General features: G+C 41.9%; 1 protein-coding gene across 1 annotated transcript in view; it reads left to right on the plus strand.

Moving 5' to 3' along the window:
• Window positions 1-16,477, plus strand: part of LOC140741828 (filamin-B-like) — a 162,284-nt gene that overhangs the window by 141,627 nt on the left and 4,180 nt on the right. The window contains 4 exon segments of the mRNA XM_073072270.1: window positions 4,428-4,560; window positions 4,979-5,155; window positions 12,599-12,817; window positions 15,031-15,234. Coding sequence (XP_072928371.1) covers window positions 4,428-4,560; window positions 4,979-5,155; window positions 12,599-12,817; window positions 15,031-15,234 — 733 coding nt within the window.

The raw sequence follows: 16,477 nt of genomic DNA on the forward strand, positions 1-16,477 counted from the left end.
TACAAGCAAACTGCTTTTGACATGCAGTATTCCTTTTATAAATTAAAATGTGTGCTTACTTGCTCATTGCTTGTCCAATTTGGCATGGGTAAGGGAAGTAATTGCTTTCTTGATTTCTGAATTCATCAGTCTTGAGAACCGTAAGCTTTCGTATCGCAATATTTCAAAACTCAACATGGACCTGAAATTTGCAAACAGTTTCCTATTCTTGCTCTACTCAAATTAATTCCATAACTTAACCTAGCAGAACACGATAGATTTTTGGCTGCAGCCAACCCCAGCTGTTTGACATTATGAACTTGAGATGCCAAATTGTTCTGTCAAAAAAATTGCTCTTGAACCAAGTTCTCTACTCATTACCACATAATACTACCTGCTGAACTAGAGGCTGAATCATTGTTTTTACATTTCATTTACACAGCCCACATTAAACTCTAATTTAAAGTTGTCATTTATTCAGCAAGACAGCAAATCTGTTAAGTTAAACAGTATATTGCACAATGAAGTCTAAGTTAAGTTCTATCAACCTTACCTCCCAACTTCCACCCTGCACTCAAATTTACCTGGTCCATTTCCGACAATTCCCTCTGCTTTCTCAATCTGTCTGTCTCTATCTTTGGAGACAGTTCATCTACTGATTTTTTTTATAAACCCACTGACTCACAGCTATCTGGACTATACCTCTTCCCAGCTTGTCACTTGTTTTTTTAAAAAGAAGCCACCCCCTTCTCTCAGTTCATCGGTCTCCGCCACATCTGCTGTCAGGATGAGGCTTTTCATTCCAGAACAACTGAGATATCGTCGTCCTCCTTCAAAGAAAGGGGCTTCCCTTCCTCCACCATCAATGCTGCCTTCACCCGCAAGTCTTCCATTTCCCACACACCTGCCCTCACCCCATCCTCACGACGCCACACTGGTGACAGGGTTCCTCTTGTCCTCGTCTACCACCCGCTAGCCTCCACATCTATCATATGTCCCCGAAACTTTTTTTTATTAGTTTTTTAATACATTTTCTACATCGCTACAGATAAAAAAAACCCAGATCAAAATGAAGAACATTAATACAGTGCAAAAATAAACATACAATAATAATATAATACAAAGGAAGATAATTGAGAAAGCACCCAAATTGAAGATATGTAAAATTAGTATCCTCCCCAAGCCCCGCAACAAAAAAGAACTCCAGACCAACCACAACACAATCTAGAGAGTATACATCAGGACATTCAAACCCCCAAAACTGTAAATACACTTAGCAACAGAAGATATTAATGCCTACTACCAACAGAAAAGGAGCTGAAAGCAAGGGACTGAAAAAAAACAAACCTTAGTTAAGAGGAAGGTTATGAAAGTACTCAATAAAAGGTCCCCAGACCTTATGGAACTTTGTATCCGAATTAAGAACTGAATAATGAATTTTTTCAAGGTCTAAGCAGGACATAATATCATTAAGCCATTGAGCATGCGTGGGCGGGGCAACATCCCTCCATCTAAGGAGGATTAAACGTCTAGCCAGGAGAGAAGCAAAAGATAATATTCGACACTTAGTCGAACTCAGACGTAAATCTGTCTCACCCAAAAAACCAAACAAAGCAATTAAAGGGTTAGGTTCTAGGTGGTGATTCAGAATATAAGATAACGCTATGAAGATGTCTTTCCAAAATTTCTCCAAGCTAGGACAAAACCAGTACATATGAATGAGAGAGGCCTCGCCCCTTTTGCATTTATCACAGAGAGGACTAATGTTAGGGTAAAATCGAGATAGTTTAGATTTAGACATATGGGCTCTATGAACAATCTTAAACTGTAAAAGGCAATGGCGAGCACAAAGAGAGGTTGAATTAACCGATTTGAGAATCGAATCCCAAGTCTCATCAGATAAGGAGATATTTCAATCATGCTCCCAAGCGATTCTAATTTTATCCATAGGGGCACGCTGTAAGAATGCTAATTTATCACGAATAAATGATACTAAACCTTTACCTAGTGGATTAATAGAAAGAAAGAAATCCATAACATATTTCTCAGGCATTTCAGGGAAGTTAGGAATTAAAGGATTAATAAAGTGTCTAACTTGGAGATATCTAAAAAAAATGAGCATTGGGCAGATTGAACTTAGCAGAGAGCTGTTGAAAAGATGCGAAGCGATTATCAATAAAAAGATCTTCAAAATGTCTAATGCCCTTCCTATACCAATCATGGAATGCTGAATCATACGTAGTAGGTAAAAAAAGGTGATTATGTAAGATAGGGCTAGAAAAGGAAAAACCATGGAAACCTTAAAACTTCCTAAACTGAGCCCATATACGCAAAGTGTGTCTAACAAGAGGATTAACAATTAATCTGGACAAACTACTAGGGAGTACAGAGCCAAGAAGTGCAGAGATAGATAAATCTTTAGTGGAACTCAACTCCATTGCCACCCAATTAGGGCACTCGGGTTGGCCATGGAAAAAAGACCAAAAGGTAGCACAACATATATTGGCTGCCCAATAATATAAACGAAAGTTAGGTAAAGCCATGCCACCCTCTTTTTTAGATTTTTGGAGATAAACTTTATTAATTCTAGAGCGTTTATTCTTCCACAGATATCACAAAATAATAGAGTCTAAGGAATCAAAAAAAGATTTAGGAATAAAAATTGGGATTGATTGAAATAAATATAAAAGTTTAGGGAGAACATACATTTTAACAACATTGATACAACCTACCAAAGACATAGATAGAGGTGACCATTGTAACAGACTGTGTTTTATAGTATATGAAAGATAGGCAAAATTTTCACGAAAGAGATCTTTAAACTTCCTTGTGACTGTAATCCCAAGGTAAGTAAATTGATTATGAACTACTTTAAAAGGGAGATCACGAAAAGTTAATTCTTGTGCTTCTTTATTAATTGGGAAAAGTTCACTCTTATGTAAATTAAGTTTATAGCCAGAGAACTGGCTAAACTGATCAAGAAGTGAAAACATTGGAGGTAAGGATGTAGACGGATTTGAAAGAAAAAGTAGTAAGTCATCAGCATAAAGGGAAACTTTAGTCCCCGAAACTTCTGCCATCTCCACCACCAAGCATGTCTTTTCCTGTTCTCCCCGCGCCCCCTTTCTACTTCCTGCTGGGATCACTCCCTACGAGGCTCTCTTGTCCAATTGTTCCTCCCCACTGATCTCCCTCCTGGCACTTAATCTTGCAACTGGAACAAGTGCTACAACTGCCCCTGCACCTCCTCCCTCACTACCATTCAGGGCCCCAAACAGTCCTTCCAGGTGAGGCGACACTTCACCTCTGAATCTGTTGGGGTCATCTACTGTATCCGGTGCTCCCAGTGTGGCCTCCTGTACATCAGTGAGACCCGACGTAGATCGGAAGACTGCTTCACCAAGCACCTGCACTCTGTCCACCAGAAAAAGTGAGATTTTCCGGTGGCCACCTATTTCAGTACTACTCCCCATTCCCTTTCCGATGTGCCAGTCCGTGGTCTGCTCTACTGCTGTCAGGTTTTAAGAGCAATAACCCCCCCACCCTTGCCATTCCCCATTCCTGTTTCCCTCTCCTCATCTCCTTACGTGTCCATTACCTCCCTTGGGTGCTCCTCCTTCCCTTTCCTCCATGGTCTCCTGTCCTCTCCTATCAGATCCTCCTTCTCCAGCACCTTACTCTTTCACCAATCAACTTCCCAGCTCTTTACTTCACCGCTCCCCGCACCTTCCTAACCTGTCTTCTCCCCTTCCCTTCCAGTCCTGGTGATGGGTCTCGGCCTGAAATGTCAACTGCTTACTCTTTTCCACAGATGCTGCCTGGCCGGCTGAGTTCCTCCAGCATTTTGTGTGTGTGTCTTTGTCTTTAATGTTGGTCTTTGTGAAGTGATTTGTCACTGGCTCCTGATCATGGTATTTCTTTAGCAGGCTGTAGTCTTTTAACTTCAAACTCTGAAGTGGGTTAAAGATCTAAAACAGTCGCATTGCTGACATTTCAATCCCATATTTTGAGTTGAGATCTTTCATTACTTATTCCGTTACCAAAGTATCTACACTGCACAAGTTGCTAACAGTACTCTACAGGTTCGTTCATCTCTGCATGCCTCTATGTACCATTTTAGTGGTTGGGGTTATAACTTAAAACTCATTGGTTGCCTGCAGGACTTTCTTCTGTTCAAAAACAGGCAGCAATGGCTTTCTTTTCCATGAACTTTGTTCTGTCAAGGACTTTTCCTTCCTACGAGGAAACTAAGGCAAGTTAAGAAACCCTGTCTTGCTCTGGCCATTTTGGATGCTCTAGGTGCATTTTTAGTATGTGGTTGAATTAGTCCTATCATTCATTACGATGAAGTAAATGGCAGAGAGTCAAGTGGGTAGCAAATGCGACTATGCTGTGTTGTTCTACGTGTTTTGTAAAAGTGCAATGAAGTGTTTGCGATTCACCTCCAGGAGTCAGGTTTAAAAGTTAATCAACCCGTGTCGTTTGCTGTGCGGCTGAATGGTGCTAAGGGTTTAATTGATGCCAAAGTTCATAGTCCATCTGGGGCCGTGGAGGATACGCATGTCTCGCAGATAGAGCCAGGTAAGACATTATGAACCGCTCTTGATTATTTTTGCATGAGGTCTGTTCCATTCTTCTCTCCAGTGCTGAGCCGCTCTCCTTCACAGCCCACTCCTCATGGTAATGCTGTGGGGGGAGGGAGGGGAAGGTTGGATAAGGGGTGAAAACATAGCACATGGTTCTCAACTACTGCCAAGGCTATGATAACTCCCCTGTGTACTGGAGGTATGATATTAGCCAGAATATTGAATGCTTAAGCTTGATTTTTGACTGTTTTACTTGGAAGCTGAGCATAGCCCTTTACCTTTTTCATGAAATGTATATTTTATGGAGCATGTATTGAGTTCCTCTCTATAGTGTTTGCCTCTGGAATATAAATATTGGTCACGTTGCTAAATGTTTGGTTTAAAAATTCATTTCTTAATGGTGTTTGTTACAGACAAGTATGCTATTCGATTCCTCCCTCACGAGAATGGTGTTCATTCTATTGATGTCAAATTCAATGGGAAGCACATCACAGGTAGTCCATTCAAGGTTCGAGTTGGTGAACCCGGGCAGACAGGAGATCCAGGTCTAGTTACAGCTTATGGATCAGGTCTTGAACGAGGAAGCACTGGTAAGACACTCATGCTGCTACATGGGTTAAAATGTCTCGTACCTTTTTTCTTTTTTGTCTTTGGTCTGGTATATACTATTGTGAAATGCAGTACTTTTTTGGCAGTGAAATAATGCTATTTCTTTGTACTTGGATCAGAATAGACAGCTGTAAAGGTGGTACAGTGTTAGAGCACGCTTGCGGAGAATTTGTGAACTTTAAGCCAAGTTATGACCAAACTTTTTGTGTCATCTCAGTGTCAGTGAGTGACACATCAACAGGAGCACATGCTCATTCACAATGAAGGCTGCTTTTAACAAAACCTGAGGCTTCAAGCAGCAAAGTTCAGTGCAATTATTTGGGGTATTAGGCTCAGTGGAGGAACGTGCTTAAATAGGCATGTGCAATCACTGATGTCATCTCCCTTCTTGGTACATTTATCAAGACTTTTACTCCAGAAATTCTTCCGACAATCTCACTTTCAATCCAGAGGCTTGCGCGTCAGTCAAGTGCAACCTGAACGCCTTTTGAATTGCAGCTCCATCTGCCAACTTGGGCGGTCAAAAATCTCACACAGCTGTACGCAGAAGAGCAGCAGGTTTATTCACAGTGTACTAGGGTATCTTTAACTTGATCAATGTCAGTAAAATCTTCTGGCAGCTCACATTGTCCATGGAGCACTTTTGCTTCCAGTACTTACACTCTATTTCTGAAAGTGGTCATTAAAAACACTCAGGGAAAAAAAAACTGAGCTCACGAATGGTCCAGTATCAATATATTGTAATTACCTCATTCAAGGAAGTTTTACACCTGAAACTTCACTCTCCCATGCTGTGTAAACTTTTAATATTAATAAATTTGCAATAATCAGTCTTTGCTGGACAGTGGTCAGGATATGAGACTAATTACAGTATGTTTTTATCAAATTGGTACACAATTGAGAGCTTTGAGATGTTGTGCATTGTGTAGCATTTATTTATAAAATAATCCATTAAGCACTTTAAACAAATGTCAAGCCTTCAACTTGATTTTCTACTGAATTCCATCTGTTTCCTTCTCCTGACACTAACCATCCATGCTGCTTCAGAAACTATAAACTTGTTCTGTATTGAGCCATGTTATTCTATTTTTTTTTGTCCCCTTTTAAAAGGAGCCCTTTCTTTCATTTCTTTAACCCAGACTGAATTTGTACCTGGAGGGGAACCTGCAGCCACACAGTTCCCTATAAATTAACTACTAACAGCTTCAGTATTCCCTCGAAGAAATAAGGCTGTGACTCATTGGGGGGGAAATGGCAAGATGCTGATCCAAGATTTTCTTTTGCAATGTGAGCATTGATTATTTTGCCTCCTGCCAGTCACTCTTTGCTATTGCCTTATTCTCTATTCATACCTTGGTTTTGCATAAATAGCTCCAGTCTTCTAAACAGGAAAGTATCTTGACGCTGATTAATTACTGGGAAAGAACCATATATGGGAAGCCAAGGTATAGCTCTTTCGGGGAAGAAAGATATTTGCAAAGTTGGGAACTTTGTAGCTTTAGTTGCCCTATATTTTATGTGAGGTATTTTTAAGATTTTTATCATGATAGTTCAATGCGTTGTCCAGCCAGGACTTCACAGGGTTTAAAATTGCACAGGATCCCCTTGATGTTAATTTCCACTTTCTGCATGGAGATCTCCTGGCAGATCTGAATAAGTTTAACGTTATTCTATTGAGAGTCTGATTGCTGTTTCTACTTTAAAATGGAACTCTGATTGCAATTCATTTGCCCTCCAGTTAACACATTTGCTAGATGAGTTTCAGCCGTAGAATTACCACTTCTATGGCAGTTTACATACAAAATGCTGGAGGAACTCCGCAGGCCAGGCAGCATCTATTGGCGGGGGGGGGGGGGGGGGAATACTGTTGACATAGCCGCACGAGACCCTTGTTTATCTATGTCAGTATTTTCTTGATGGATGAAGGCAGAGCTATGTCTATTTTGACCTGATGTCTGCTCTCCCAAATGGACATGCATGCCCTTCCAGAGAGCAGTAGGGAGAGTATAGTGCCAATACCGTCATGCCCAGTTTTAGTATCTCAATGAAAATTGCTTTTGTGGGATTCACTTCTTGCAGGTTTACTGCTGTTCCCTACACTTTGGCAGTACTCTGTCAGGCTATCCTGAGAACAATGTGAAAGGTCCTTGCACTTAATCAGTTTTTATCTCATTTGTACATGTCTTCACTTGTTTATCCACCCTGCCCAGGTTTCTCTGCTTGTTTTATCTTCCATGTGTCTTAAACGGAAAAATTGGAGTGGAAATCTAGTGTCTGCCTAAAGCAGGGTTAAAATAGTTTTTTCTGGAGTCTCCATTGGGAATTGCATCAAATGATACAGCATCCATAGCACTAAGATAGATCATTGGTCCATTGTTCCCTGCTGAAGCCTATACTCAAGCTCCCAGCTTCATAAACTTTACAACTTCTGCCCTTCCCTATAGAAACTCTAGCCTCCCTTTTCAATACACCAGGGTTGTGTTTTAGCAGTGAGTTTTATGATCTTGCTGCCCCCTACCACCCCCATCGTTATTTTTCTATTAGTTCTCAAACTGTATATTTGAGTTTTTATTCCAGACTTTTTCCTCATAAAAGCATTTTTTTTCAAACCAATAAATCTTAATTTTTAATGTTACTGAGTCACCACTGGCCTTTGAGCAGTTTAAAGTTTATTCCAGGTGAATTTATTTTATACTCATTGTTGCATTCTCACTATTGGCAAAGTTGCATTTTTCTCTGCTTGCTGTGTCTATCTTTCACATATATTTGCAGGTCAGAACTTAAGTTGCCAATTGTGATCTCTAACTGGGATACTATACAGTAAATCAGAGACACAAGGTTCTGTAAATGCTGGAAATATTGAGCAACATACACAAAATGCTGGAGGAACTCGGAGGGTCAGGCAGCATTGATGGAGAGAAATGAACAGGCAGCATTTTGGGCCAGGTCCCTTCAGGATCTGATCAAGAGTCTGATAAAGGGTCTTGGCCAAAACATCAGCAGTTTATTTTGTTCCATAATTGCTGCCTGTCGTGCTCAGTTCCTTCACTATTTTGTATGGTGCCATAGAATAAAATTTTCTGTACTTTGGAAATGAATCCTCTGTGCTTCGCATTATTGTCTGACCAAACTGCTTCCTTGGTCCTCCTGCAATTGAATTGTCATGGACTGTTTGCAGTGAACCGATGCATTTGTATAGCACATTACGCAGAGTGCCAAATTTGGTTTGCAATCGGTCGTGATATGGTCATTTAGTAATATGCCTAGAGCCCCATCTGTATTGTTGATTAAGGATTAGATACTGGGTAAAATGGTAAATAGAATCTTTATCTGAGCCATTGACTGTGTGTTTCTCTCTATCTTAGATGATTCTCTGTCATTGGTATTGCCAAATTAGTATTTAAAGTTTCATTAAGAAACTGTCTAGAATGGAACAGTACAGCCCAGGAAGAGGCCATTCAGCCCACAATGTTGTGCCAAACCAATTAAATTGGTGATCAAATTGACAACTAAACCGATCCCCGTTGCAGAACAATGTCCATTTCCTTGAGTTTCCTCACATTCATGTGCCAATATAAGCACCTCTTGAGTGTCTGATTTTTCTGCGTAACTGCCTTTCCACCACCATTTTGAAAAAGATAAATGTCCCTGGCATCTCCTTCGAAATTACCCTTTTGACCTTAAATGCATGCCCTATGGTATTGTATATCTCAGCCCTGGGAAAGAGATGGTCTGTCTATGCCTCTCTGAAATAATCCTCTGTCAGATCTCCCCTCAGCCTCTGCCACTCCAGAGAAAACAACCCAAGTTTGTCTATGCCCTCCAATCCGGGCATCATCCGGGTAAACCTCTTCTGCACCCTCCCCAAAGCCTCGACATCCTTCCTATAATGGGGTGACCAGAAGTGGAGGCAGTACTCCAGATCAGGGATTCCTAGCCTGGGGTCCACAGACCTCTCTGTGAGTTGTAGGGGTCCATGGCATAAATAAATGTCGGGAGACCCTGCTCCAGTTGCAACCTAACTAGAGTTTTATAAAGCAGCAACATAACGTCCTGACTTTGGAACTCAGTGCTTTGACTATTAAAGGCAAGCAGGTTATATGCCGCCTTAACCACCCTATCAACCGATGTAGACACTTTCAGGGAGCTGTGAACTAGGACACCGAGTTCCCTCTGTTCATCAACACTAAGACTCTCACCCTTAACAGTGTGCTGTCTCTTCACATTTGACCTACCAATGTGCAACACTTCACATTTGACCAGGTTAAACTCTGTCTGCCATTTCTCCACCCATATCTGCAACTGATTTATATCCTACTGTATTCTCTGCCAGTCTTCTGCAAACATCAGGGGTCCCAGTGCAGATCCCTGCAGATCTCCAACTAGAATAAATCCCTTTGACCACTACCCTCTCTCTTCTATGGGGCAAGCTGGTTCTGAACCCAAATGGCTAATTCACCATTGATCCCATGCATCTTAATCTTCTGGATGTGCCTCCCATGGGGGACCTCGTCAAGTGCCTTACCAAAGCCCATGTAGACAACATCCACAGCCCTACCTTTATCAATCACATTCGCCACCTCACCAGACAACTCAATCAAATTCGTCAGAAACACAAAGCCATTCTGGCTCTCTCCAATTAGGCCATGGTTTTCTAAATGCTCATAAATCCTCTCCCGAAGAATTCTCTCCAGTAACTTCATTACCACTGATGTGAGGCTCGCTGTTCTGTAGTTTCCAGAATTATCCCTGGCTCCCTTCTTGAATAATGGAGCAACATTAGCGACTCGCTAGTCCTCCAGGACATTGCCTGTGGCTAGGGAGGACACCACTAGAGAGGAGGCCCCAGCAGTCTCTTCTCTTGCCCCTCACAATTACCTGGTGAATATCCCATCAGGCCCTGGGGACTTATCCAGCTTAATTCTCTTTAAGAGACCCAACACTACCTCTTCCTTTACCTCAATGTCTAGCATACCAGTACGCTCGGGACTAATCTCCCTGTTTTCCATGTCCTGCTCCATGATGTACTTATTAAGGACCTTGTACACACCCTCTACATCCAGGAAAAAGTTTTCCCTCCCTCCTTTATACCTGAGTGGTCCTACTCTCTCTCTCTAGTTATCCTCTTGCTCTTGATGCCTTGGGATTGTCTTTAATCCTACTTGCCAAGAACTTTTCATGGCCCTTCCTGGCTTCCATAATCCCCTTGAGTGATTTTTCTGGCTTCTACATAATTCACAAAAGTTCTGTTTGATTTCAGCTTCCTAAATTCAACACCTTTCTTGCCATCTAAGGTTCTCTTACCTTGCCAGCCTTGTCCTTCTGACTGGAGCGTGCCTGTCCTGTGTTCAGTGCAGTTGATCTTTAAAGACCCTTCACATGTCCGCAATCAGTTGTTCCCAATTTACTCTGCAATTCCAGCTCTCATAATTGGAGCTGCTCCCATTTAATAGTCTCCTGCAAGGTCCATACTCGATCTTATCAATAGCAATCTCAAGGAGTTGTCACTGTTCCCCAACTGCTCACCCACTGAAAGGTCGGTCACCTGGCCAGGCTCATTACCCAACACCAGGTCCAGTCCGGCCGGCTGGTGGCGTAGTGGCATCACCGCCGGACCTCGGAGTGAAGGCTCCCGAGTTGGAATCCAGCCGGCTAGCAACTCGGCCTTGTAAAAACAAGAAAGCCTGCTTAAAAAAAAACGCTGTCATGACGGCGTCCTGATGACTCCACTCGTCTTCTTCAGGTCCAGTACAACGCCTCTTGTTGGACTATCTACATGTTGATTTTTTTTTTTAAAAACAGTACTGAATGCACTGAACAAATTCTGTCCCATCTAAACCTCTTGCACTAAGTATTTCCCAGTTAATATTGGGGAAGTTGAAGTGTCCCATCACGACAACCCTATTGGTTCTACACCTTTCCGTAATCTGCCGCATACCTGTTCCTCAATGTCCCTGTGGCTATTGTTGGGTCTGTAGTACAATCCCATCAGCGTGACTGCACCCTTTCCATGTTTGAGTTCCACCCATATAGACAGTGGATAAGCCCTCCATTATGTCCCTTCTGAGTGCAGCTGTGATGTTGTCCCCAAATGGTAGTTCAGCTCCCCCTCGTGTCTTTTCTAAAACATAGAAACCCTAGGGCATTAAGCAAGCACCCATTGCTGTTCCCCTCTCAACCAAGTCTTCGCAATGGCCACAACATCACAGTTCCATGTATTGATCCGTGCTGTAAGTTCATCACCTTTACCTATAATGCTCCTAGCATTAAAATACACACACTTCAAAACTATTCACCCTATCGAATCTATTATTTTGCTCCTGCCTGTATTTACTGACATCGACCCTGCTGTCCATCTCTCCCTTTCTGACCTAGACCTCATTTGCAAGTAGCAATTGTATGTAAACTGGCAGCCTTTCAAGTTTGGATGCTAGTTGTTTACAGATCACCTTGATTTTTTAAAATATGTATTGAAAACAGCAGCTGGCTTGAAGGCTAATGCATTTTGCACATTGTAGTCATCTTTGCCCTGTCCCCCTGACTTATCTCTGGAAAACAGATTGTTGTTCCCATGACTAAACTGATAGTGTAGCTTCCTCTCTAGTGATTGGTTCAGCTCAATCAAGAAGCATTGTGTAGTTGTTTATAAACGTTAGAGTTCAGAGCTGACAGAACAAAAGAGCTTTAGAGTGTCACAAAGCCACTTTGAATTTTTTAAGCTATTTTTCTGAGAACATCAGCATCTACAGTGGAGGCTTTGAATTGCTTCCTATCTTTAAAGGCTATTTCTGACTGTTAGAAATCTAATGCCACACAGTAATATGGGGATAGTCGACTATGTTTCAAAACTGCTGTACTTAGCTTTCAATCTTTTAAGTGAGTTACTGTGTGTCACTTGTAAATCTTAAAATTGCTGTACAATTAGCTTGAAGCTGGTGAGCAGTTTGGTGTTGACAAAACTTCCAAAGTGTAATTTTGTTTTAAATGACCTTTTGCAAAAGTTATTGTTTGTTGTTAAGTTAAATTAAACTGCCCACACTTGTTGGCTGGTGTTGTCAACAGGAAATCCGTGCTAGTGTCCCTCTTGGGAGCGGAAATGGGATGGAGACCAGATGGAGCCTTTTCCTGTTGCAATTGTAATGAATCCTATGTATTATTGAACTAGATTATCAAGCTAGCATGTGTTTCAGGACCACAGTGAAGGCAAACTTCACTTTTTAATTTTATAGCAAGACAGCTACAAAGATTTATGCTAATTTTTGCACACCTACTCTAATGTACTATATGCATCAGTATTAGTAGCATAATAGTTGGGGTACGTTACTCTTAAAATGTAGGCGCTGTGTTTTGGATGGAACTTGGATTGTGCTGCTGAGAGTAGGCTATGTTCTTGGTCTCTAACAAATCACATACCTTGATTATAGGTGTCCAGTCTGAATTTATTGTTAAAACTGTCAATGCCAGCCCAGGCTCACTTACAGTCGCGATTGATGGCCCGTCAAAGGTGAAAATGGAATGCCAAGAATGCCCTGAAGGATATAAGGTCCTATATACACCAATGGCACCAGGGGACTACCAAATTGGAATTAAATATGGTGGACCGTACCACATTGTGGGTAGTCCTTTCAAGGCAAAAGTAACAGGTAATGAAACCAGGACATGAGACATTTGTCAAACCAGTTGGCTCCCAAGCATTCTGCATTGGATTTACTGGCAATGATACATGTATATTATCTTGACTCTTCTATGAGCATGGCTTAATAGCATGGTTTGTGTGAATGGAGCACTTTGTCCCAGGACTCTGGCGGGGGAGGGGTGGAAAAGAAGTACTTTGATTTCAAGTTTCTTAGTGCAGACTTGTCATTTTAAAAACTATTCGTTCTGCGAGAAGCGTTTTATAGTTAACTAACTCTCTGAAACTGGTCGGTAATTTATTGTTCAGCTGAGTTAAGAGCCTAGAGGGACCTTTGTAGTGCTTTAATGTGTGTGTGTGTGTTTTTTTTCTCTCTCTTAGTACCATTGCCATTACAGTGTACTATTGATTTCACATTACAGTGTTTTATTGATCTCATTTGAATTATAGTTTACAACTGTGGTGAAACCTAGAGCACTGTTTAAATACCAATAATATTAATAACTTGTTTATAGAGCGTTTTTCCTACAAGTTATATGGTGATGAAACAGTATTTGTTATCGATATTAGATGAGATATGAGTATTTTATTGTTTTATAATTTCATAGCTGAGATTTCTGAGCTGGTCCACCCAAGGCAAAGGTTTCAGATAAATGGGTAGCCACCAGGAAAATTGAAGGAAGAAATATAAAAACATAAAAATCTACAGCACATTACAGGCCCTGTAGCCCGCAATGTTGTGCCAGCCATCTAACCTACTCTAGACACTGCCTACGATTTCCCTGCCGCGTAGCCCTCTACTTGTCTAAACTCCATGTACCTATCTAAGAGTCTTTTCGAAGACCCTATTGTATTCACCTCTACCACCATAGCTGGCAGTGCATTCCACACACCCACCACTCTGTGTGGAAAAACCTACCTCTGACATCCCCCTTGTACCTACTTCCAAACACCTTAAAACTACACCCCCTCGTGTCAGCCATTTCAGCCCTGGAAAAAAGTCTCAGGCTATCTACACGATCAATTATCCACATGGTGCACACATCTTGTACACCTCTGCCAGGTCACCTCGCATCCTCTGTCACTCCAAGGAGAAAAGGCCAAGCTCACTCAACCTATTCTCATAAGGCATGCTCCCCAATCCAGGAAACATCCCTGTAAATCTGCTCTGCACCCTCTCTCTAGTATTCACACTCTGGTGAGGTGACCAGAACTGAACACAGTACTCCAAGTGGGGTCTAACTAAGGCCTTGTAGCTATAACATTACCTCACAGCTCTTGAACTCAATCCCACAGTTGAAGGCCAACACACCATAGGCCTTCTTAACAGCACTGTCAACCCGTGCAGCAGCTTTGAGTGTCTTATGGTCACAGACCCCAAGATCTTGCTGATCCTCCACACTGCCAAGAGCCTTACCATTAATATTATATTGTCTTCAAATTTGACCTACCAAAAAGAACCACTTCACACTTATCTAGGTAAGCAGCGCAGGGTTCCTCAGTGAAGGTTGTCCTCATTAACTTGTATATCCCCTCTGATATTGTTCAGGCAGGTGTACTTTCAGGAGTTAGTAGCAGTAGTCGGGTGTCTGGCTCGGTGACTTGTTGTAAGGCCCAGAGGGGAAAGTGTACAATAGTATTAGGAGATGCAATAGAGGGGGGACAGACTGGAGATTCGGTGGCTGCAGAAGAGGTGCCAGGATGGTGTGTTGTCTCCTGGGTGCCAGGGTCAAGGATATTCTGAGTAGCTGCCTGACAGGGAGGGTGAATGGCCAGCCGTTGTACATGCTGGTTCAAATGACACAGTTAAAACAAGGGTTGAGGTTCTGCAGACTGAGTAGAGGGAGTTGAGAAAGAAGTTAAACAGGACCTTGAGGATAGTGATCTCAGGATTGCATCTGGGGCCATGTGCTTGTAGGGTCAGAAATGGAAATTGTACCTGGTGAATTTGTGGCTGATGCAGGGGAAGGAAGGATTGAGTCTCCTCTGGAGTAGTGATAGTGTGTATAAGAGGCACTGGTTACACTTGAACCACAGAGGCACAAATATCCTCTCAGGAAAGTTTTCTAGTGCTACATGGGTGCAGGGTGGCTGTGTAAACTAGATTGGCATAGGGTGGGACTCTGACAAATTGTTCCATGACTTGTTCTTGGTCAGAATATGTCTAGTTATTACAATCTACTTTTGAAAGACTAAATAGTCTATTTTTATATTCCTTTCTAGGTCCTCGGCTAGTAAGTAGTGGCAGCCCACATGAAAGCTCCTCCATTATATTAGAATCTGTGACGAAATCAACAACTGTCAGTTCCTACTGCAGTCTTCCCAAGTTTTCCTCTGACAGCAGCAAGGTGGTCTCCAGTGGGTCGGGTCTCAGCACTGCCACTGTTGGCCAGAAGAGCTGCTTTTCAGTGGATTGCAGCAGAGCAGGTAACCTTGCAGTGTAACACTCCTAATCAGTACAATTCTCTGTGCACTTAGCTGTTGGGATTTTACAAGGTCCAGGATTGTTCTGTGTTCGGTTTACTCTTGTAAATGATTAGCCTGAAAACCTTCCTGCTTATGTTTAGTTTAAGATTTGAAATGAATGAACTCGTGCAGCATTTATACTCAAAGCTAATGTTCATTCAACTGAATGTTAACTCTAAATAACTGTTTAATAAACTAGCTTAATTAATACACTGCTGCCTTTAGACAATCCCTTTGGCTTCATCTTACTGGTATTAAAACGGTCGTATGACAACACTTTAGAGATTCAGCCAGCTTCATCCAATAAAATACTGAAGCAAATTCTTCAAACACGGAAAAACTAGATCATGTAAAATTAGATTCGTATAATTTGGCTTGCCTGTTAATTGAAGGCTGAAGCTTTGATTTTACTAGGGATACAGGAGAATGGACACGGTTTAGATGAGTTCTTGATGGTGGAAATGGGCTGTTTTGGTACTTTGAGTCTAAATAGGAATACTAATTGCAAGTTTAGATGGAAATTTTCAGATCCTGGGGACTCAAAGCTGAAGGCAATAGAGTCAACACTCAGGAGGTTTTGTGATTTCAGGTGGCCAAAGTGCACAGATTTGTGTGCAGTAGGAAAGGTGAAGGATAATTGGGGAGAGAAATTCATAAAAGGATTGGTCAGTGGCTGAGCATAGGATCGGATTCTTTGGTCCATTTTATCCATGCTAGCTATGTATGTTGTCTATCTGAGCAATTCCCATTCCGTCCACATCTTTTGGAACCTTTTCCTATGCCTGTACATGTCTAAATGTCTTTTAAATGTAAAAGACTACCAAGCTCCCAGGATAGGAGAGGAATCTCACTATGACTTCTTTTGGTATCTCAATACATATACCCACCACTCTCTTGGGGGTGTGGGGGGGGGGGGGAGCTTACCCCTTTATATCTTCCCCTCACCTTAAACTTGTGCCCTTTTAGGTTTAGATTTTCTTGTCCTGGGGGGGAGGGGGAGATTGACCATTTAGTTTTTATATACCTCCTGGAAGTTCCTGCTTGGCCTCCTGCCTCCCACCCTCTATGGAAAATAGTCTCAGCTTGTCCAGCTTCTCCTTGTAACTCGAGCCCTGCTGTCCTCAGAACATCCTTATGAATCTTTTCTGCATCCTTGTAGCTTAATGGCATCTTTCCCAAAGCTGGGCAACCAGAACAGCACACA

The sequence above is a fragment of the Hemitrygon akajei genome, chromosome 19 (genome assembly GCF_048418815.1).
Source record: "Hemitrygon akajei chromosome 19, sHemAka1.3, whole genome shotgun sequence".
Lineage (NCBI taxonomy): Eukaryota > Metazoa > Chordata > Chondrichthyes > Myliobatiformes > Dasyatidae > Hemitrygon > Hemitrygon akajei.